The following is a 22,798-nucleotide window of genomic DNA, read 5'->3' as shown; positions in this document are numbered from 1 at the left end:
TTCCCTCTACCTGTCTTAATCAAAAGCCCTATCAATTGTGGAGCCAAATGGAAAATCTGTCCCTTGCCATAGAGTCTCCTCCTGGTGCACCATGCTTTCTCCACCATTAACTGGAAGCTCCTCTCAAAATTGTGGTGCTGACCAGCAACAGGGAGCCGCAGCAGAGGGATGAAAGAGCCACATGCGGCTCCAGAGCCACGGATTGCCGACCCCTGACCTAGACCGGCAGCATCATGGGGGCAGCTGGCTCAGGCAGGATACTCCCTCAAGAGGAACAGATACCCCCACAGCAACTGACGCATACCTGGCTGGGCTGCCTTATCAATGAACACTCCCTTTCTTTTCTACGCCTGAAGTATTTCTATACATTATATGTGGACACAGAGAGAGGGGGGGGGGAGGGGGAGGGAGGGAGGGGGAGAGCGAGAGAGAGCTCACAAAATCTAATGGATTTTTGGCAAAGATGTTTAAATGTTGGAAGTGCCACCAAATACCTGAATCTTACTATCATATGAGATGGACATGTGTAGAGGCAAAGAAATATTGGACAAAAATTAAGACATGGCTGGAAGAGATGATATAACAACGTATTGAGTTGAAGCCAGAAATATTTCTGCTAGGAATTCTACCTGAAATACTTTGGGAAGTATTTTACCAATGGTTGGAGAATAAAAAAGGAGTCTGGAAATGAAGAAGGCTAAAAAATAAGTAGACAATATATTAAGATAGAGATATAAAGAAGATGAGAACTGTTAGTATGTATATGATGAGAATAATGATGTTTAATGTTAATATGATATCATTATAGAAGATATTAAGAAGAAAAATGGAGTGTTTTATGAGGTATAAATGCGTAATATATTATAATACTAAACTTAGGGAAATAATGTTAACATGAATGTGAAAGATGTGGTAAATGAGGAACGACGTTGCACAGAGATGTTTATACCGAGGCGACACACTGCATAAGGAAAAATGGAATGTTTATTTTTGTAATTGATAAATAATAAAACGTTTTATTTAAAAAAAATCTAATGGAACAACTACCAGCATCCAGTACAGGAGAGAACCCAACTATTTTGCCTTCAAACTAGGAAACCTGATTAGCTGAAACCAACAGGGTTAAATGAGAAGAGCACATGACTGAGGTGAACGAAATTACGCTGTGTGTAAAGAAAAGGCATAAAGAGAAAACATTTTCCTCTTCCCCAAATATTAGAAGTTATCTAATGAAATTTAATCCTGAAAGATTCAAGCCAGACAATTGTATTTATTTATTTATTTGCACAACACTGGAATTCATCCCACGAAACATGCTGGCTACCAGCTTGGCTGGCTTCAAAGAAAGGCTGTATTAAGTCAGGGAAGACACAGGGATCTTGGCCCCGAGAACTGTGCGATGCCCTCTGAAGGCCATCTGCTGAGTTTCTCTGCGCAGCCAGTGGGCCACTGTGAGAACAGACCGCTGGGCTAAACTAGCCAGAGATCCGATCCAGCAGGGCACAGTTTGAGCTCTTATCCTTATAGAAAGTAACACAGGTAGATCCTTGACTTTCAGGACAACGCACACTGCAAAAGGAGCATGGTGCCAGCAAGAGAGGGAAGATCTGAGCCATCAGCTGCTCACAGCAGAATAAATGTTGCCTTTGATCAATTAGAGAAGAAGGGCGATGAATTTCCTAGAAAATTTAGTTTCAGCACAGGTGAGTAAGCAAAGCTTTGCTCAACTGGGCGAGGGTTAAATTTTTCTGTAAAAGTTCACAGAGTTTTTACAATGTTGTATCATCACAACATCTGCCAAGATTCGGTTGTCACTTTCCCCTCGCTACAACTCCTCTTCCCTTCAAATGTTTCTCCCAGGCCTACACACAGAAGGATGGAAGAAAAGCCATTATGCTGATGCCATTTTTCCTTTTCATATATATCCTCCTCCCTGGGCAAATCCAGGTGGGCCTCTGCTGAGCTCGCCCTCTGCTGCTTCCCCATGGAGGATGGGGGCAGGAGGCAGGGCACGAGAAAAGCATTCTTTCCGGCAAAGCCACTGTCACCATTGCTTCTGGTAAGAAGTGCTGCCTGGGGTCACCTGGCACCTGTCTGGGCCTGGGAGTGGGAGAGAGAGGGATGGCAGCACGTCAAGTCATTATCTGTACATGGCTAAGACATGTGCCCTCTTTCAGGGTTGGAATGTTATGATTTCTGTATTAAGGTAAAGGTTCTCCTCGCACATATGTGCTAGTCGTTCCTGACTCTAGGGGGCGGTGCTCATCTCTGTTTCAAAGCCGAAGAGCCAGTGCCATCCGAAGATGTCTCCGTGGTCATGTGGCCGGCATGACTCAACGCTGAAGGCACACGGAACGCTGTTACCTTCCCACCAAAGGTGGCCCCTATTTTTTCTACTTTCATGTTTTACGTGCTTTCAAACTGCTAGGTTGGCAGAAGCTGGGACAAGTCACGGGAGTTCACTCCGTTACATGGCGCAAAGGATTCGAACCTCTGAACTGCCGACCTTTCTAATCCAGAAGCTCAGTGTCTTAGCCACTGAACCACCGCGTCCCTGACAATTTCTGTATTAAAGGTCAATAAAGTCTAGCCCCAGGTTAGGTTCTGACACAGAAAGAGAGCTAAACTGCTTGTACATACCACTATTCCTCCAAAACGCTGGAAAACGGTACAAAGCTCATGATACGTGGTGGTTTTCTCAAGGTTGCCAATGAAGAGAGTTCTAGTTGCTTTAGGGTGAAACTCGTCGATCCTTTCATCCAGTGGCCGGAATTCGTTCTCGCTTTCGGTTTCTGAGGGCAAAAAAGAAACAAAAAATAGCATCTTCCGAGACATTTTTGCTTCTACGAATCTTCTAGCGGTTATTTGGCTCAGTGACCCCCCCCCCTCCCACTCCAAAGGTTTTTGCACTAGGGGGATGTCAGAAGATAAGAGTGGCCTGGAAATCCCTGAGAGACAATGAAAATGTAAAATAAAATTCGTAGCCAAAAATAAAATAAAATCCAGCAAACTAACCTGGAAAAATAGCCGAGAGAACCATTTCAGAAATGACTTGGCCACCATTTTTGATTTTCTAATTATAGAAGGCCAACACACAAATAAAACCAGCTAAGGCTGCACGGTGCTAAATAAAATGAAAGGGGGACAAGTAATAGGGCCGTGATGGTGAACCTATGATGGTGAACCTACGGCACGCGTGTCCAAAGCGACATGCAGAGCCATGTTGCCTGGCACGCGCGGTGTCATTCCTCTTCTGGGTTGTGGCGCACATTTAGACCAGTGATGGCGAAACTTTTTGGCACTGTGCCCAAAACGTACCGTGCGTGCATGCATGCGGCAGAGCACCCAAAACCCAAAGACCAGCTAGCGGCATGCGCATGCCTGTTTTTATGGCCAGTTTTCAGGCCGTTTTTGATCCAAAAATGGCCAGAAAACGGCTCCCAAAACTTTTTTTGAGCGTTTTTGGGCCATTTTTCCAGCCATACATTGCACAAAAAGTGGCCTGAAAAACAACCCGTTTTGAGGCATTTTCCAGGCCATTTTCAGGGTGTCTTCAGGCCATTTTGGGGGTGATTTTGAGCCAAACACAGCCTGAAAAACAGCCCCCAAAGTGGCCTGTTTTTGGGCCATTTTCCGGTGCTCTGGCGCCTGCAAAGACCAGCTGGCAGTGCCAGAAACCAGAAGAGCAGCTGGCCATGGTGCACGTGCCCATAGAGAGGGTTCTGCACGCCACTTCTGGCACATGTGCCATAGGTTGCCCATCACGGGTTTAGACAGTTCCTAAGCTGGCTTTGAAATGGCCTCGAATCTTCTCCATTCCACCCAAGACGTTCTGATCTGCTACAGCCAAGCATCTTTGGGGCCAGAGAAAGCTGTGGGTAGGTAGTTCCCCAGGAGTCGAGGAGGCCTTCTGAGGGGGCTCACCTGGCCCTATCCAAGCCGTCACTTCAATCTGCATGCCGAAAAACAGCTTCCCTTTGGAGGCGTTCAGGGCCTTCTCCTGGTCCTCCTGCTGCCGGAAGAACACCAGTCCGTATCGCTCTTCGGAAGCCCCGTGAATCTGGACAGAGGTCACCTTCCCATACTTCTTGAATTCATGGAAAAGCCCATCCTTGAGGCTGGTGTCTACACCACAAGGGGCAAATCAAAAGAAGGCATGGTCATCTTTGGTATCCACAGCGTGTCAGACCTGGAAGCCATCTTTTCCTTTTTGGATCTCAGGCCTGCCACACTTTCTACTGTGGGAAAATTGGGGGGGGTGGGGGGGTGGGATTGCATGGAGTTAGGTGAGGTGTAGCCATAACAACATTCTTTCTCAGAAAGTCACAGTCACTTTTGTCCATGTACTTAAGACGGATGTGGATGGGAGGGAGCTGTCTTCGTGGCAATGGAGGATTGGACCATGTGATAAGATTTGTGGGTGTTGGGACAGGGTTTTGAACTTTCAACTGGGTGGGAAAAGCTGGAAGCTTCCAGATTCGGGTTTTCCCAGATGTGGCAACATGTCATCTCTAATAAAATAGAACTTTGAGGAAACACACGCCTCAGAGTTTTCTTACGTTGGAGGTGGTGTTTTTGGAACCCTGACACAGTGGTTCTTTAGCTTGAAGCTTCCGTTGGTATCTTTTTATATCCATTATTAATATAACAAGAAACCCAAAAGACTCCCGCGCCTGATGGCATGGCCGCGACAATCACCTACTCCTCCCCCCTCTCTTGAAGCAGTCCTTGCCCGTATCTACTGTAGGTAGCACCTGCATTTTGGCTGGGAGGCATAGAAATGAAAAAGAAGGCCCAGCCTTCTAAAAGCTGAACTATTTCTGTTGGTCAAAAGAAGGGTTTTACTGTCATGTAGCCCCACCCCCTTCCCTATGATGAGCAGAGGAACGTGCCTCAATTTCCTTGGGGGGTAAAATCTCTATTACGATGTGCAAAGTGAGGCAAGTCTATCCAAGAGCAGTTTCAGTTAAAAAAAAAATCAAACTACTTATCGTGTTTCCCCCAAAATAAGAGTGTCTTATTTATTTTGACCCCGAAATAGGCACTTGGCCCTATTTTCGGGGAGGTCTTATAATTTTTTGAGGTGCAGAAGGTGGCGAGCGTGGTCACCTCATGGCTGCTGTTGCGTTCCAATATTTTCGGGGAGGGCTTATTTCAGCGCATGCGCTCAAAAGCCCAATTGGGCTTATTATCCGGGGAGGTCTTATTTTCGGGGAAACAGGGTATTTTCAAAATGTAGGTCAGAGGAACCAATAACGTAATTATAAAGAGGTCGTGTCTCATTCAACTGGCTTTACATGTTCTGGCAGAGTGTTCTCATCAGCCTCGGCATGGCTGGGTGGAGTGGCCACTGCGGTGCAGGGAGGCTGCGTGGGACTTACCTGTAGAACGCACAGGAAGATTCTGGACCTTAATCCCAAAACTTTTACGGGGTTCATCTTTCTCCAGAGGTGGAAGCAATTGGGAGGTGGGGGCTGGAACAGCCGTCGACTGAACCGAACGGGCTGGGGATTCGTCACTTGAACTGCTACTAGAGTCGCTGCTACAGGGGGGAAAAAAAAAGACCGTGAGAAACGCATTATGCCGAGGTTCCAAAGAACAATTATGCCGAGGTTCCAAAGAGACAAGCAAGACATCAGGCTCGGTTTCTTCTCCGGTCCCATATATTGCTATGCGTCATCTTCAAGGAAGCGCGAAGGGGTGGGGTTCAAGTGGGAAAGGATTTTAGGGCAAATCATAATCCAAAATCTCTTTTTAACTCTTCAGTGAAGGAGAATAAATATTCCATTTTAATAGCAATAGCACTGAGCACTGAGCATATGAGACATATACCACTTCACGGTGATTCACAGCCTTCTCTAAGTGGTCTACAGAGTCAGCCTCTTGGCCCCAACAATCCGGGTCCTCATTTGACTGACCTGGGAAGGATGGAAGGCTGAGTCAACTTTGATGCAAACTGCAGCCAGAAGTACCGTATTTTTCAGAGTATAAGACGTACCTTTTTCCCTCAAAAAAGAGGGTGAAAATCTGGGTGTGTCTTATACACTGACTACAGCATTTTTGGCCTCCCAAAACCCCACCCCCTTTGCAAAAAATGGACATGCAGAGGGTTTGGGAGACTTGCAAAGTGCTCCTAAGGGCAGCGGAGGGCCGTTTTCCTCCCCAGGAGCTCTCTACAAGCCTCCCAAAGCTCTGCCCCCCCCTCTTTTTGCAAAAAACAAGGCATGCAAAAGTTTTGGGAGGCCTGCAGAGTGCAAAACCTTTTTTTTAAAATTTACCTCTTCTAAATCATGGTGTGTCTTATATTCTGGTGCGTCTTATAGTCCGAAAAATACGGTAGCTTGCAGTACTGCATTCTAACTACTGCGCCATTTGAAGCACCTAATATCTAAAGAATGTAGACAAGAAGCTGGGAATTCTGATTAGCTGAAACAGCCGGCAGCGCTTAATAAAGAGCTCTGCACCAGAGACCTACGAGACCTGGATCACGACAGAAGAGCCATGTTCATAAAAACAACTCAACCCCAGTCAAAAAACTCAGGCTCACTGAAAGCTCACACTAAAATCCCCAGACAAAGGAGTCCTCCTGGTTTGGTGTAATGTAAATGGCCGTACGCTGACAACAGGGAAGTTAATTAAATATTCGGTTTCAGCTTATCAGTAGTAATACAGGAAGCGGAAAAATTTCGCAGTGTTTCCCAACCCCCCCTTCAGAGAGCAGCATGATTAAAACAAATGCTTGCTTGCCTTCTACCAAGAAAAGAACAGGTTGTAAAACCACAGTAAACAACTTACAACTTGCAAATCTTAATCAGCTTTTACCATCTTGGCCCCTCCCAGATATTCCGCAATAGTCACAGCATTCCTGAGAGCTGTAGTCCACAACATCCGAAAAAGCACTGATATACAGAAGGTGCTACAGGTAGTCCCCACCTTACAACAGTTCATTTAGTGACTGTTCCAAAGTTCCAACGGGATGGAAAAAAGTGATTTATGACCGTTTTTCACACTTACGGCCGTTGCAGCATCCCCATGGTCACATGATCAACATTCAGATGCTTGGGAATTGACTCATATTTATGACAGTTGCGGTGTCTCATTATCCCCTTTTGCGAACTTCTGACAAGCAAAGTCAACGGGGGGAGTCAGATTCACTGAACAGCCGTGCGACTAACTTAACAACCGCAGTGATTCCCTTAACAGCTGAGTCAGGAAAGGTAGCAAAATGGGGCAAAACTCCCTGAACAAATAATAGAATAGAATAGAATAGAATGGAATGGAATAGACAGTGTTGGAAGGGACCTTGAAGGTCATCTAGTCCAACCCCTGCTTAGGCAGGAAACCGTATACCACTTCAGACACATGGCAGTCCAATCTCTTCTTAAAATCTTCCAGTGTTGGAGGATTCACAACTTGTGCAGGCAAGTTGTTCCACTGATTAATTGTTCTTACTGTCAGGAAATTTCTACTTAGTTCTAGATTGCTTCTCTCCTTGATTAGTTTCTATCCATTGCTTCTTGTCCTGCCTTTTGGCAGGTGCTTTGTGAGGGGCTGAAGGCAAGGTTGTCACACCACCCAAATGGGGATTCACAATGTAGTCCAATACTACTCACAATCTAATCTTCCAAACCATTAAAGATGTACATAAGAATGAATTCCAAATATTTCTGAGGAGAAACGCTATGACACATCCATCCTCATTGAGGGACTGAGTCGAAAACTGGATCTGCCTAGTGACAAGGGCGTGGCTTAACAGTCTTGTCAGACTCAGTCCAATCAATGAGCGGATGAGGTCAACCCAGTCTGGATGCTACTTCCCCCACTATGGAGAATAGCTTGACTCCCTCTTCTTTGTGGCAGCTCCTGAGATATTGGAAGACTGCTATCATGTCTCCCCTAGTCCTTCTTTTCATTCAACTAGATATACCCCAGTTCCTGCAACCGTTCTTATGTTCAAATGTTTCACTTAGCGTCAGAAATGTTGGCCTCAAGTGTGTCCGTAAGTTGAGGACTACCTGTACAAATGTTTAACATGGAAGGGAGAAACATACCGTGTTTCCTCAAAAATAAGACAGGGTCTTATTTTCTTTTGACCTCCAAAATAAACACTTGGCCTTATTTTCAGGGAGGTTTTATTATTTTTGAGATTCAGGAGGCGGCGAGTGTGGTCACCTGAAGGCTGCTGCTGTGTTGCAATATTTCCAGAGAGGGCTTATTTTAGTGCATGCGCTCCAAAGTCCAATTGGGCTTATTATCTGGGGAGGTCTTATTTTCAGGGAAACAGGGTGGTATGCGGAAGGGGAGAATAAAAGCCCCAATAAAACTCTGGAAAAGGAATTTAGCTGAAAATAAAAGTACCACATTCACAACTCACTTCAAACTTTAAAACAAAACGTTCGTTCACATCTGACTGCATGGAGAGATGCGTAAGTTGGCAAAAAAAGGCCAGGTCATAAAGTGCATTGCATAAAAGGGCGTCTTGCATACCTGAGGGAGCTGTACAAAGACTAAGGACTTCTACCACCAGAGAACTGGCATGGTTCTCATTAGCGCCTCTGGGCAAAATGAGCAGAAGGTTGCATTCAGATGCGCAGGTGAGTGAAGAAGCGACAGTGTAAGTGGAAAAGGAAGCATTTGCCAGCAATAGAAAAGCATTACGGCAACTAAGAAGAGACATAAGACACCAATACGCCATGGTTGCAGAACGCTTCTTGGCACCGTCCTAGGTCAGGTGAGAAAGAGTTTGTGCCAGGTGATCAGTGCTTAGCCAAATGAGCCTGACTCCCCAGTTCGAGCCGACTCTTCCAAAAGGAGCTCCTGGCACAGATTCCAGTTCAAAGGGTGCAGAGTTGGGATCTACCAAGCTTTCCCCACAGCGGAAAAAGCTCCCGTGCGGCAACTTGCAGAAAAATCCAAGCTAAACTACCCTCCCCTTCCTGGAATATCCCTGATTGTCGAGAGGAAAGGGAAAGGTGGACTGGGGCGACAGGATTGCTCCACCACGCCAACTCTTAAGGCCGTTCCTTGGGGACAAGGTTGGTTGGGCAGTTGCTCCTACTGACACAGAAATAAGCTTTAAGAGGCTTCAAGACCTTTGGCCTAATTCATTGTCATGTGGTTTCCTCCAAAAGAAAATGCAGAACTTTCACCGAGAATTTTATTAAAAAAAAAAAAAGCCAAGGTATTCCCACGCTATGTGCATTCTATCCTATTTTTAAAATCTTTCCCTCCCCAAGGGTTTGACTAGGCATACTAGGGACGTGGTGGCTCAACAGCTAAGACGCTGAGCTTGTTGATCAGAAAGGTCAGCAGTTCGGTGGTTCGAATCCCTAGCACCGCGTAACAGAGTAAGCTCCTGTTACTTGTCCCACCTTCTGCCAACCTAGCAGTTCGAAAGCACGCAAAAAATGCAAGTAGAAAAATAGGGACCACTTTTGGTGGGAAGGTAAGAGCGTTCCATGTACCTTTGGCATTGAGTCATGCCAGCCACGGAGATGTCTTCGGACAGTGCTGGCTTTTCAGCTTTGAAACGGGGATGAGCACCGCCCCCTACAGTCAGGAACAACTAGCACATATGTGCGAGGGGAACTTTTACTAGGCATTCTCTCCTAGCAATGGGGTTTCTAAATTATTTAAAGGACAGGGTGTGGGGGAGCAAATAATGCAGCAACTTGCTGTTTTCCTCTGATAACCCAAAACAGGAAGACCCAACAATTCCTGACAGCTCAACATAAGGGCACAGGTGCCTGACTGATCCTTGCCAACTGTCAGTTACCCCGAAATAAGTACTTTTAAATCTTAAGAAACCCTAGGGCTAAGTGAGAGTCAAAGCCAACCAGCTAGCTCTGGATCCAAGGCAGGACTAGAACTCACAACCTCCCAGTTTCTAGGCCAGGGCCTTTAATCACTACACGAGGGGTCAGCAACCCGCGGCTCTGGAGCTGCATGTGGTTCTTTTATCCTTCTGCTGCGGCTCCGTCACAATTTTGAGAGGAGCTTCCGGTTAGGGCAGTGATGGGCAACCTTTTTGGCGTGGTGTGTCAAAAATCGGCAAAAAATCTAGCATAACTCGCGTTGTGTGTCACTTCGACAAAAACATAAGACTCTCTGTGCCGGCCTGACTGGAGAGAGGCGCGCACTGTTCCCGCGCTCCTCTCCTGCGGGTCCTCCCTCGCCGCGCTGATGACGTGTGTGCGCACGGCACGCACGCCTTACCAGCAGCCCCTGCGCTCAGAAAGGGGCGGTGGCGATACAGTAAGTGAGTGTGGGTGGGGGAGATCACACGTCCCCCCCCCCCCGTTCCTCCAGCACAGATTCTTTCATCCTCGGCGGCCGTGCAGGAGCCGAGGATGAATCGCATGAAATCCTGTGCGTGTCACCCCAAATGGCTACTCGTGTCAGCACTGACACGCGTGTCATAGGTTCGCCATCACTGGGTTAGGGGAAGGGAAGCAGGGTGCGCCAGGAGATGACTCTATGGCAAGCTCCATAATTGATAGGGCTTTTGGTTAGACAAGTAGAGGAAAACGGACGCCGCACTAGGAGGAGACTCTGTGGTAGGGGAACTGGACTTCCGGTTGGCTCCAGAATTGAAATGGGGAGCTTCCGGTTAGGACTTTTGTAGCTCTGAGTGTTTAAGGTTGCAGATCCCTGCACTACATCGAACTGTCTGTCTCATTTCTTTCAACATACAGAATTTTGTTTGTTTTTTGTAAAAGAGGGTTTCCTTTAACTAGACTGACAATTCTGTGAAGCAACGATTGCGAGAAAATAAATGTCTATATAGTTGCAGAGCACACTAGATCATTCATTCTTGACAAGCAAGATCTATATTTTAATTTTAGGAATGCAATGAGTTCAACTGTTGAATTGTGCACACGTCTAAACACAGCAAGAAAACAATAGACTTCCTTTGTTTTGTTGACGATAAATATTTGTGTCACAGAAGGACAAACATGTCTGTGGGAATGACAGGCAAGGCCTCTCTCAAGACAGAACCTGCCATCTGCAGATGTCTAAATCATCACCGGGAGGAGGGGCTTTCAACAGCTGTAGGGTTATGTAGTCCTTCCCAAAGCAGCAACTGCTGATGACCGATACGGAAGGGCAAAGAATTCGTCTTTTCTCTCCCAGCCAACTGGCAGGAGATAGGAAGTGCCAACCTAACCCTGTTTGTTACTCTGCACTAAAGTGCCACCCAATTTTCATTTGACTGAAGAATGTTTCAATCACCGTTCAGGGATGCTGATCTTTGCAAAAAGAATACCGATTCGCTTCCAACATACTACAATGGTGTGGATTAAAAAAAAGAGTTTTATTTGCAAGGTTGTGCTTCTCCAGCACTCGGTTTTACTCCCAAGAACCTTTGAGGCCAGCAATTTTGCTATCAGACAAACCTTCGCTTCCTTTCTGATTTTGCCATCAGGCCAGAGGATGCAAAAACCCGTATGTGAACAAGGAAAGCCAACTTTGCTCTTGGATCCAACACAGCTACAGCTGCAGCATTAATGTATCACCTAAGACTGGAGGCTGATTAAACAAACTAAGTGCATAAAGACGTAGCAACTCAAACACACCCCTCCCTCCCTCCCTCTCACATTCCCTCTCCCCCTTTCTCTCTGTTATACCCACACAGAGTTGCCAATGGTTTCAAACTGCCACGCAATTGCCCAGCAAGCTCAAAGAGAGGCATGGGCAACAGATTTCTATTTGAGAAGACATTTGTTGATCCTTCCAATCTCCCAGTCTTTAAGGACTGTCCAAGATTCTGGGGAAAAAATCCCAAAGTGAGGTTAGAAATATCCCTGAAGCAGGCACAATGTGCCCTCTGCTCCAGCAGGGGGGGCTTGGCTATTTATTAACCTGTGAGTCACAGATAACAAACTGAATCTGAAAAAAGCTCTGGAAGGACTAATATCTGGCTAGAGAAAACATCTGGGAAGGCATCAGAAATATTCTCTGTATTCATCCTGGTCCTCCTCTTTTGTATGCGTTACAGAAAACTGGATTTAAAAGCGCAAATTGACAAAGGGAAGGCATAATGAACTGTAGGGGAAGAAATGGAGGTAGTGATAGGTTTTCTTTTCCTGGGCTCCAAGATCACTGCAGATGGGGACTGCAGCCAAGAAATTAAAAGACGCTCGCTTCTAGGGTGGCTAGCTATAGCAAATCTAGACAGCATTCTTAAAAGCAGAGACATCACCCTGCCAACGAAAGTACATCTAGTCAAGGCTGTGGTTTTCCCAGTTGCAATGGATGGCTGTGAAACGTGGGCCATAAGGAAGGCTGAGCACCATAGAATGGAGTCCTTTGAACTCTGGTGCTGGAGAAGACTCCTGCGAGTCCCTTGGACTGCAAGGCGATCCATCCGATCAGTCCTAAAGAGATCAACCCTGACTGCTCTTTAGAAGGCTGGATCCTGAAGAGGAAACTGAAATACTTTGGCCGCCTAATGAGAAGGAAGAAAGACTCCCTGGAGAAGAGCCTCATGCTGAGAACGACCGAGGGCAGAAGAAGAAGGGGACGGCAGAGAAGGAGGTGGCTGGATGGAGTCACCGAAGCAGTCAGTGTGAGCTTAAATGGACTCCAGGGGATGGTAGAGGACAGGAAGGCCTGGAGGAACGTTGTCCATGGGGTCACAATGGGTTGGACATGACTTCGCAACTAACAACAACAAATGAACTGTAAATCAGCTGAAGAATTGATAGAAGAGTAACAAATATGAGTGTGAAGCTTTCTGAAGCTTTAATCTACACATTCCCATGAGCCAAACTTTAAAAAGTTTTCATTTTGTCAGAGATGACAGGCAGCTGAACTGGCTAGAAGCAACTTCATGTGCATTTTCAGCAGCAGAGGGAAAAAAGTGCAGAGCGGTGTGCAACACGTTCCTCGAATCCAAAGCTCCTTTCGAACCAAGGAGCAGGTTCCTGTTGGGAAAATGAGAGCTTTCGCCTGCTGCGACCCTTCATGTGAGTCAGGTGAGCAGAGAAACACTAGAACCATTTCTTGCATGTGGCTTTTTAATCAGCCCAATCAGATAAGCCCACAAATGGTAGCACAGCCACCTGAAATAGAAACGAAGTGTAAACTCAGAGGACAAGCAAGCACCAGACTCAACGTGTGTGTGTGCGTGACCCGACAAAAGCGCGAATGTCAAAAGCGCGCCGACAAAACCGCGATGTCAAAAGCGCGCCAACAGAAGCGCAATTTAAGTTAAGGTAAGGTTTAGGGTTATGTTTAGGGTTATGTTACAGCGCGCTTCTGTCGGCGCGCTTCAGCGCTCATTCGTCGCGCAGTTTTGTCGGCGCGGTTTTGTCACCGCGGTTTAGTCAGGCGCGCTTTTGTCGTTCGCGCATTTGTGGTGGAACCGTGTGTGTGTGTGTTTGTGTGTGTGTGTGTGTAACACAGGCTGCCAAGGTGAACTTATTTTCTCCTACAACTTTGACCTATATAAGCCAAGCGATCAGCTGGTGGCCCCAGCATGTCATGTCATACTTGTTAATGCTGGCAGCTGACTTAAGTTTGTGTGGATAAACTATCAGGCTTTTCCCCATCTTCCAGCTAAAATTAAGCTTGTGTATAACCGTCGTGCGTTCCAGCAGAATCCAGAAGCATGGTGGTCCTTTTGGGGTGCTTGTCATCCCATTTAAGAGAGATTTCTTCATTGCCCCTGAGTGTTGTGCGTTAGTGGGACTCGCTCACTCTTAATTTAAGTGCCGTCTCTTCCTGCTTCACATGCCTTTCATCTAAGAAGAGAAAAGGGAGTAATCGGGTGCTTGCATTTCCCAAACTGTCCTCCAAAGTCGACTTCAGGATGGATTAGCTCATCGCGGCACTGCCGCAAAGGCTCTTCTCCTTCTGCAGTTGCGCTCTGGAAAAACCCACAACCCATGCTACACTTTACTTCGGCGTAGGTTAAGACTCTGCAAAGAAAGCCTCTCTCACGCCAATAAAACTATCCTCAAAGGTCAGCCAATTTTTGCTCCAATTGATCCTGCAGCTGCAAACGTTTTTTTAAAATAGTTAAATAAAATTCGTTGCTGATCAGGTTAATCAGCGAGAGAAAGAGGCAGAAATCTGCTTTCCCTCCCTTGTGTTCTTTGTTCAACACCAGGGAGAGTCCCCCCTCCCTTTTGGTTTGGTTTATTGGTTTTGTATGCCGCCCACTCCCGAAGGACTCCGGGCGGCTCACAATAAACAGAGGAGGGAATAAATAAGACAATACAAACAATTTTAAAATCCACAACAGTCACAATTAAGACGGGGCTGGGTGCTTTAACAGCCCCCAGCCTGCCGGAACAGCCAGGACTTAGTAGCTTTACGGAAGGTCGGGAGGGTAGTAAGGGTCCGGATCTCCACAGGGAGCTCGTTCCAGAGGGCCGGAGCAGCAACAGAGAAGGCTCTCCCCAGGGGGGGTCACCAGCCGGCATTGGCTGGCAGATGGAACCCGGAGAAGGCCAAGCTTCTCTAGGCCTTTTCCTAGAGTTGCCCCTTAGGCCTCTCCACAGCCACTTCTTACAACTGGCTTTTTATTTTGGGGCAAGTGCTCCACTTAAACAATAGAATTCCAGAAAAATTTGGAAATATTTTCCATCTGAGCATCGAATTATAATGTTTGTTAAAGCTGGAGGAGGGACAAGGTGGCTTGGTGGCTAAGACACTGAGCTTGTCGATCAGAAAGACTGGCAGTTGGAATCCCTAGTGCCACGTAAGGGAGTGAGCTCCTGTGATTTGTCCCAGCTTCTGCCAACCTAGCAGTTCGAAAGCACGTAAAAAATGCAAGTAGAAAAATAGGAACCACCTTTGGTGGGAAGGGAGTAGCGTTCCTTGCACCTTTGGGGTTCAGTTATGCTGGTCACAACCACAGAGCTGTCTTCGGACAGCGCTGGCTCTTCGGCTATGAAACAGAGATGAGCACCACCCTCTAGAGTCAGGAATGACTAGCACATATGTGTGAGGGGAACCTTTACCTTTAAAGCTGAATGGCAGAAAAGTGGAGCCATTCCCCAAGCCTGAAGAAAGGGCAAAGCCTGAACATTTGTGTCTAAATTAGACAATCATGTAAGTTAAAACAAAAAACTTTTAAGAAACAGATGCTAGTTCAAAGCAGCCATCAACCCTAAACTATCAGAAATCATTCTTATTGTAACAAAACTGAAACATTTCCAAAAGCTCAACTCGTTCCTCAAGAATGCTTAGAACTTTTAAGTCTGCGAACATCGTCCCAAGGAAACAAGGGGCTTATGATGTTAAGGCATCGTTTCTAAAAATAAGAGAAACAGGAAAGTCATCACTGCAGCCCAAAATAAAGAAGAGTTCCTAGTTGATAACAACACATGGAAAGAGGTGTAGGAAGGTGGACTTTGTCTATGGAGATTCTCAGTCATCTAGGTCCTGGTTGTCCCAAATGTGCTTTTTCAAGAGGCAACAGGACTTTCTGGTGTTTTCTTTGAAGATGTTTCGCTTCTCATCCAAAAAGCTTCTTCAGCTGACTGGAGGATGGTGGGGAATGGAAGGATTTATAATCCTTGCAGACAGCTGGTCATTTGCATCCTTTGAGAGAGTCATTGAGGCCACTTGGAGGTTCGTCCCTGTCCTCAGAGTCACCTGAGCACATGTGTACAGGGCCTTCTTTGAACTGCTGAAAGGACTGTGTTGTAAACTGGAGATAGAGGATGTTGTATTTCCCACCCCCCACTGTTGAGAGAGGGCTGTTCAATTTTGACATAGATGGCCTCTTTGACCACTCTTTCAAACCAGCAGTCCTCTCTGACCAAAATGTGGACTTTGCTGTCTTCAAAAGAGTGGCCAAGAAGGCTCCACACCCATTTGCACTACTCAGGTGACCCCAAGGACACAGATGAACCTCCAAGTGGCTCTCTAAAAGGATGCAAATGACCAGCTGTCTGCAAGGAGTACAAATCCTGGCTGCCCCATTGATTTTGCTCATCAGGTCACAAAAGGGGAATCACATGCCCTTGGGACACAGCAACAAGTCGTAAGTACGAGTCAGTTGCCAAGCATCTGAATTTTGATTACAGGATCTTGGGAACACTACGAAGGTCGCAAGCGTGAAAAAGAGCCATAAGTCCCCTTTTTCTGTGCTGTTGTAACTTTGAATGGTCACTAAGTGAACTGTTGTAAGTTGAGGACTATCTGTACACAGCAAACTGCTGGCATTCTAAAAGAATGCTGTCTCCTTTTGCACAATAAATCTATTTATCAGAAGCCCTTGTATTACTGAGAGTTGTTTTTTTCCAAGCCAGCCTTTTGGGAGAAGCCTCACATTAGAAAGGCCTTTGGAGATGAAGAGCGACTCCGTGGCTCACCCCCAAAGACCCTTATTCAGTCTTACAACTGACCAGGAATGAAGAAGAGGTTTAGCGCATGAACTCTGCTAGGCACAAACAGCTGCTCTGTCCCAAAACCCAGAACGTGGGCATGTTTTAGTCCATACATGAAATGAAATGGGGGTTTAAGAGCAGGATAAAGGCATGGACAAAGGGACGTGGTGGCTCAGTGGCTATGACGCTGAGTTTGTCGATCAGAAAGGTTGGCAGTTCGGCAGTTCCAATCCCTAGCGCCGCGTAAGGGAATGAGCTCCCACTACTTGTCCCAGTTTTTGCCCAACCTTACGTTCAAAAGCACGTAAAAAATGCAAGTAGAAAAATAGGGGCCACCTTTGGTGGGAAGGTAACAGCGTTCCATGCACCTTTGGGGTTGAGTCATGCCGGCCACATGACCATGGAGACGTCTTCCGACAGCACTGGCTCATCGGCTTTGAAAGGGAGATGAGCACCGCCCCCTAGAGTCGGGAACAGCTAGCACGTATGTGCGAGGAGGGGAATTTTTATCTTTACCTTAAAGGCATGGACAACAGCATCAACTAAGAGAAAGCAGAGAAGGAGCTGAGGGAAGATGCTAGAAAACTAGAATGAGGGGCTGGGAGTTGCTGGAAAGAGGACTCCGGATAAAACAGGGATACACACCAGAATGGTCGTACTTACCCAGTATAAACACTTAAGCATTCCTCCAGATTTTGCTTTCCAGGCCCAAATCTGGAAAAAATAAAACTTCCTAGCCTTCCTTTCTGCTGATTTGCAGCCAATCTGAATTGTTTGGCAAGAACTGCTGAAACACCACAGTTTGTTCCAGCTTTTGAACAAAACATCTTCACATTCTTTTGACCAGCTGAATTTCAGAGGCTCCCAGAATATGCAGGAGAGTCTCCAGCAAGAGTCCTGGCATATAATAAGCAAGTTCTTGCAGGAGAAATCTTTTGTTCAGTACACTTGCAACATCAACCAAAAAATGAAAATAAATTCCCATCTACTGGTCTTCACAATCCTCCTTTTTCTCCCTGACAAACCGACCAGGAAAATCCATCTTCCTGAAAGGAAGGCGTAGAAAAACTCTTTTGCATATTTTGCAAAATGTGACACGCTGCAGCAGTCTGCTACTAATGAGATGTCATGTGATTACACCAAGGAAAGCATAATTATTCATGCTGCATCTTTTTTAGCACATTCCACTAAATGGTAATAGCTGGTTGAATTTTCTTCCTTTCCGTAACATAATGATAAAACTATGAAAGATATAAGAAAAATACAACTGGTATTGGAACAAAGAAAACATGAAACACTGGCCCTTGTTTTATGCCCAAAACAGAGCTAACATTTTCTTTATATATTTAATCATTAGTACTTTCAGAGTCGAAACTAAATGGTTGTCTAGAAATCCATAATCCATAATTCCTAAACGCTTCCAGATCGTGATAATTTTTAATTATTGTTCCTTGAATAGGAGGTAGCCTTTACTTTTATGTTTATATAAGCTTAACTTATAATGCAAACTTATCTTCAGGAGCTTAGTGGCTCATAAACATGGTAAAACATATATAAAAACAAAATACCACTCATGCATCATCACGTTATCTCCAGAATTGTAAAACACATGAACTTGAATTTTTGGCACATATGTTCCTCTGGGCTTCTAGGTACTCGCTAAGTAAGGATTTTTCAAAATGACCATCAGATCATTAGTATTTCATATACAGTAATTAACGCGTTCTTATTCTAAGGAGTTCTACTCCCTCTCCCCACCTGAAAAGAACTCTGTTCCAACTGCCAGTCGCCTTATATGAACATGCTCTGATGCTAAGGAGTTAGACATTCTACTCCCTCTCCCCACCTGAAAATAACTCTGTTCCAACTGCCAATTGCCTCACATTCCGTTACCTCAGATGTTCCACTCCTTCACTGAGGAGCGGTCTGCGGCTCCTTACAGTACTAAATGTCGGTACCTTACCAAAATGTCTATGCCTTCCATCTATGGAACTGCTTCCAGACTCAAGGCAGCGGGAGCGATACTCCCTTATGTGTTTCAATCACCAACCACCATTGAGTCAACGGATTGTGAACTTAATTTCTCCTGCATAGCCTGATTACATAGTTTCGTCATGAAGCACGGGTATCCAGTTAGTTAATGAATACATACAGATTCATCTTTCTTTTTTTCAAATGGAGGCAAATGAGTGTGAACAGAAGGCAGAACTTGTTGCTAATGCCAAATCTTTTAATTTAGATTCTGGCTACTAATGTTGTTGAAACTATTTACAAATGGAATGTATTTCTTAATTTTAATAAGTGCAGTTTATTTATCACTTGAAAAATGCACACCTCCAAAACTGTGTGCCTTTTGAGAAACAGCAATACTAACAACGCATCAAGTCTTCCAACTGTATACCATCCAGCAGTTAATTGCTTTTTAAAAAAGTAAAAAATTGGTACTTCATTGATGATTGTAAAGACTGTGCTAAAATTGAAACAAATGTAATTAGAAATTTTGAGTCTCTGAGAAGCCTATAGCCTAAAACACAACATTTGGAAATCAGCAGGCTGGCTTTAGATAACAGTTTGCATTGGAAAAGTTTGAAGAGAAAAAATCCTGGAACAGTTTTGTGGAGACCAACCGCCAAAGGTTCTCCAAAGATGACCTTGGATTTTAAACATTCAAACGCCCAAATAAAGGAAATGTATCTGCACATCCTCCATATTCTGTGGAGGGCACGGCCCACTCCCGGAGAACCCAACGAGCACTAAAACCAAAATTGTTATTTAAAACAGTCCAAACAACTGACCCAGTCGTCTGGGGGATTCCCACAGCTTTAAAATCGACATCAAAACCCAAATAAAGTCAAAACAATCTATATAGTAAGGAAAACCAATGAGGCAATCGGCATAGAAACCAATCTGAAGTAGCATAAAGTCGATATAAAAACAACATTAAGTGAAGAAGAGGAGCAATATGTTTTGAGATCTAACACCCAAACAGTATTTAAAAGTATTTTCCCTGTTTTGGGGGAAACGGGTCACCTGATACCTATTTTTGATGCAAGTTCTAGACAACCAAGCATCTCTTCCTTCCTTCCTTCCTTCCTTCCTTCCTTCCTTCCTTCCTTCCTTCCTTCCTTCCTTCCTCCCTCCCTCCCTCCCTCCCTCCTTCCTCACTGTTGACTCAGAACTGGCTTGTCATTGTCTGTTTCCTAGGGTTAAGATCATCCAAGCTGGCTTAGTACCTAAGGCAAGGCACCTGACACCTTAACGACTTCACCAAACTGGCTCTCCTACCTCATTAAAGAGGCCATTTTAAAGTATCAGGTAGACATATTTGAGAGGGACCATCCGTCACATTCAAGCTGCGGGCGTTTCTGTTTGAAAGTTAATCACAGTATTCTGAATTAGGCCTGGAACGCTGACTGAAAATTAGTGCAGGCCTTCTGACATGCAAGCATTCAAATTAAAATTGCCTTTAAGGTTAGAGAGAGGAACATTTCTGCTTGTACAAATTTTTTCGCAGTATAAGACTCACTTTGTCCCACCAGAAGAGTCAGTGGAAATGTTTGTACGTCTTATACTCCGAATATTGCAGCTGGGGGAGGGGTGTTGGTGCGGTGCCGATCAGCTTTTCTAGAATGGGCCACGGCAGCAAACAGGCAGCAGTGGTGAATGGGCTGCGCCAAACGGGCCAGTTGAATACCAAATGGATGCTGGGAGGCAGATTTCCCCTCCCCCCTGTTTTCCTCCCCAAAAGCTATAACCCAAAAGGGTCTTATAGTTCGGAGCGTCTTATAGTCCGAAAAATATGGTACTGTACAGCAAGGGTCATGCCAGGAGTAGGTTCTGGCCGGCTTTACTGCCCGTTTGCTCATGCATGTGCTTTGTGTGTGCACAAGCTTTGCACTCGTGTGTGTGCTGAATGCATGGTGCACGTGCATGCGCATTTCAATTAAAATTGTTCTGTGCATGCACAGAATTTAAAAAAACATGATGGCAGCAGGGATGGCGGCAACCAGGGAACCGGTTCGGGACATGGCAGGCCTGGATTGCTGCTAGTTCCAGCGACCCAGGCCTTCATATCACTACCGGTTCGGCTGAACCGGGTCACCTCTGGGTCAACACCTTTGTTATGTCCTGCCACCACCAGAATTATCAACACTGCAGAGTCGTATTGTAACCAAGGGCTAGAGAATATTTTAATGTAAGAGCAGGCAAAATATGCCTACTAACAAGAGTTGAAAGGGAATGATAAAAAGTAGTCAGAGACCTTTGCCAAATTACATTTTTTAGTTCTGCTGGCAGACAGTGGAAAAATTTAACTTTGTTCAAATGAATTACTTTGGACTAACAAATTGTAAAAAAAAAAAAGAAGGGTGAACAAAGGGAAATAAAGTTTAATCACCTGCTGTACGAAGTAAAGTCTCAGAGGGGATGCTTAAGAGAGCCAGCTCAGCTAAATCTGATTCACTTTATTCCCGCTGTAGTGGGTTCATGATCCAATCTGCTGGGCTATTTAAACCGTGGTAGTAAAAATAAAACCCCTCTCAGTATCCATTGTGATTTACTCCGTCTTCTCCTGATGCTGTACTGTATGTAGAAATCGGTATAAGATACCGTTTTCCATTATAAACAGTTTGAGGAGACAGGTTTCTTTAGAGAGAAATATTTTCTGAATTTTGAGTGTAGAAAAGTAGCTGGGTTATTGTGTCGTTTGACGACAGACCTTCCAACCGGCAGAACCCAATTCCATTCCTCTCACCTCCACTTTCAAAGAGGGGGAATCTGCAAGCCCCCCTCCCTTTTCCTCTGCCAGGACTGTCCCAAGTCCTTGCCAGTCCCACCTTCTCTCCCCCCCCCCTCCCAATTAACCCAGCTTTGGAAAAATAAAAACAACAATCAGGCAAGGAGGACAGAGTCTACCAGGAGGTGGCAAGCAGCCAAATCTGGCTGGAGGATTCCAGTTCAGACTGGTTTGGGAGACTCAAACGAGGAATTCCTTGCGTTGCCTGCAGAATTTGGATCCAGCAACTCCTGCAGAATATGCTGCTGTGGGCTTCGCTTATCAATAATGAAGCCTTGAAGCCTCCTTTGTTTTCTTTTGCACAGCCTCTGAAAAGAAGAATTTAAGATCCATGCATATTTATTCAAAAGTGGGTGGGTCGACGGGAGTGGGGGTGCAGCGGCCTCCTCCATGTTAATTGATTAAATTTGTTTTTATTTTTTCACTTTTTGCAAGACTTCCTAGAAATAGGTTTGAAGGAACAAAATAAAATGAATTCCATATATACTGCTTTGCAATACATTTGACATGCATCTTTCTCTCTCACACACACGGGGGGGGGGGGGAGAGCAAGACAGCGCCAGAAGAGGGTTTTTAGGCAAGGTAATGTTTGCATACCAAGCTTCTATCAACCGTTTTATTAAGGTATTGTTCCTCTGTGAGATTTACTTTAGGAAGTATAACACTGAAATTACTTTTCAAAGAAAGAAACTATATCAATAGGCAGCCTTGAAAAGAAACACTGCTTTTCCCCCCTCACAAATACATCTGACAACCACATTCCCTGTTACTACGTAAAGTAAGCAGTTGGGACAACCAAAGGTGTTCAACGTCAGCTGTATTAACGAGGACAGCTTTCAAATTATAAACAGAGGCTGAATCAAACCATCAGTTCTACATCCAATGCAAATCCACACCAATTTCATCTCTAAGGCATCTGACCTAAGGAAGCCGCTCCTGAGAGAAACCGTATGAAAGGAAATATACATACATATACACATATACACATACACACACACACATATATAAGCAAACAAAGCTGCCTTCCTCTAAAAGGGCTGCAGGGAAAAAAGAATCTGTGTTAACAATTAACAAGGCATGAAATGGCATAGGATCCTGGGGGAAATATTTAAGACTCGGCTTGGATCAGATGGGAGACAGGCTTGTGCAACCTGTGAAAATGGAAAAACAGCCACTGAATTGGGGACTCTCCAAGCCACACGACAAGTCAAGTCATCATTTGAGGAAAGGTGTAGTAGCTGAGTGGACTGGAAGAAACCAGCCCTGACCATCCATTTTACGCAGGATTTCTCTTCCGTCAACAATCCTCCCCTGGTTTTATGGAGAAACTGGGACCTGCACCATAATAACCTCCTTGCTAGAGGAGTTGCCTTCCCTGGACCAAAATCACCTGAAACTGTGTCTGCTGCGATTGCAGCTTTTGTCCAAACCACAAAACTACACACACAGACACAGACATCAACATACCACTCTTTGCCAATGATTCATCCTTTGCTGGCAAATTCCTGAGGTGGAAAGAATGGAAGGGGCAAGCAGGAGGAAAAGGCCAGGGAACTGGCCTTAAGGAAATTAAGTTTGCCACCACTCTCTGCTTTCACTCTGGGAGTTGAGGATGACAAGACAGACAGAAAAATCAAATGAACTCAAGCTCACCAGCCAA

General features: G+C 45.2%; 1 protein-coding gene across 2 annotated transcripts in view; it reads right to left on the bottom strand.

The window, feature by feature from the left end:
* LOC106543170 (msx2-interacting protein) overlaps window positions 1–22,798 on the bottom strand; it is a 59,001-nt gene that overhangs the window by 19,289 nt on the left and 16,914 nt on the right. For both annotated transcript variants that reach the window (XM_087702618.1, XM_087702619.1), the window contains 3 exons: window positions 5,382–5,542; window positions 3,925–4,125; window positions 2,641–2,792 (listed from right to left, as the gene is read on the bottom strand). In XM_087702618.1, coding sequence (XP_087558744.1) covers window positions 2,641–2,792; window positions 3,925–4,125; window positions 5,382–5,542 — 514 coding nt within the window. The remainder of the gene's footprint in view (window positions 1–2,640; window positions 2,793–3,924; window positions 4,126–5,381; window positions 5,543–22,798) is intronic.

Source organism: Thamnophis sirtalis, unplaced genomic scaffold (genome assembly GCF_051295495.1).
Source record: "Thamnophis sirtalis isolate CommonGarterSnake01/CBP01778 unplaced genomic scaffold, rThaSir2_p1.2 scaffold_15, whole genome shotgun sequence".
Taxonomy (NCBI): Eukaryota; Metazoa; Chordata; class Lepidosauria; order Squamata; family Natricidae; genus Thamnophis; species Thamnophis sirtalis.
Note: the sequence above shows the minus strand (reverse complement) of the source record. Positions and strands in the feature narration are given on the sequence as shown.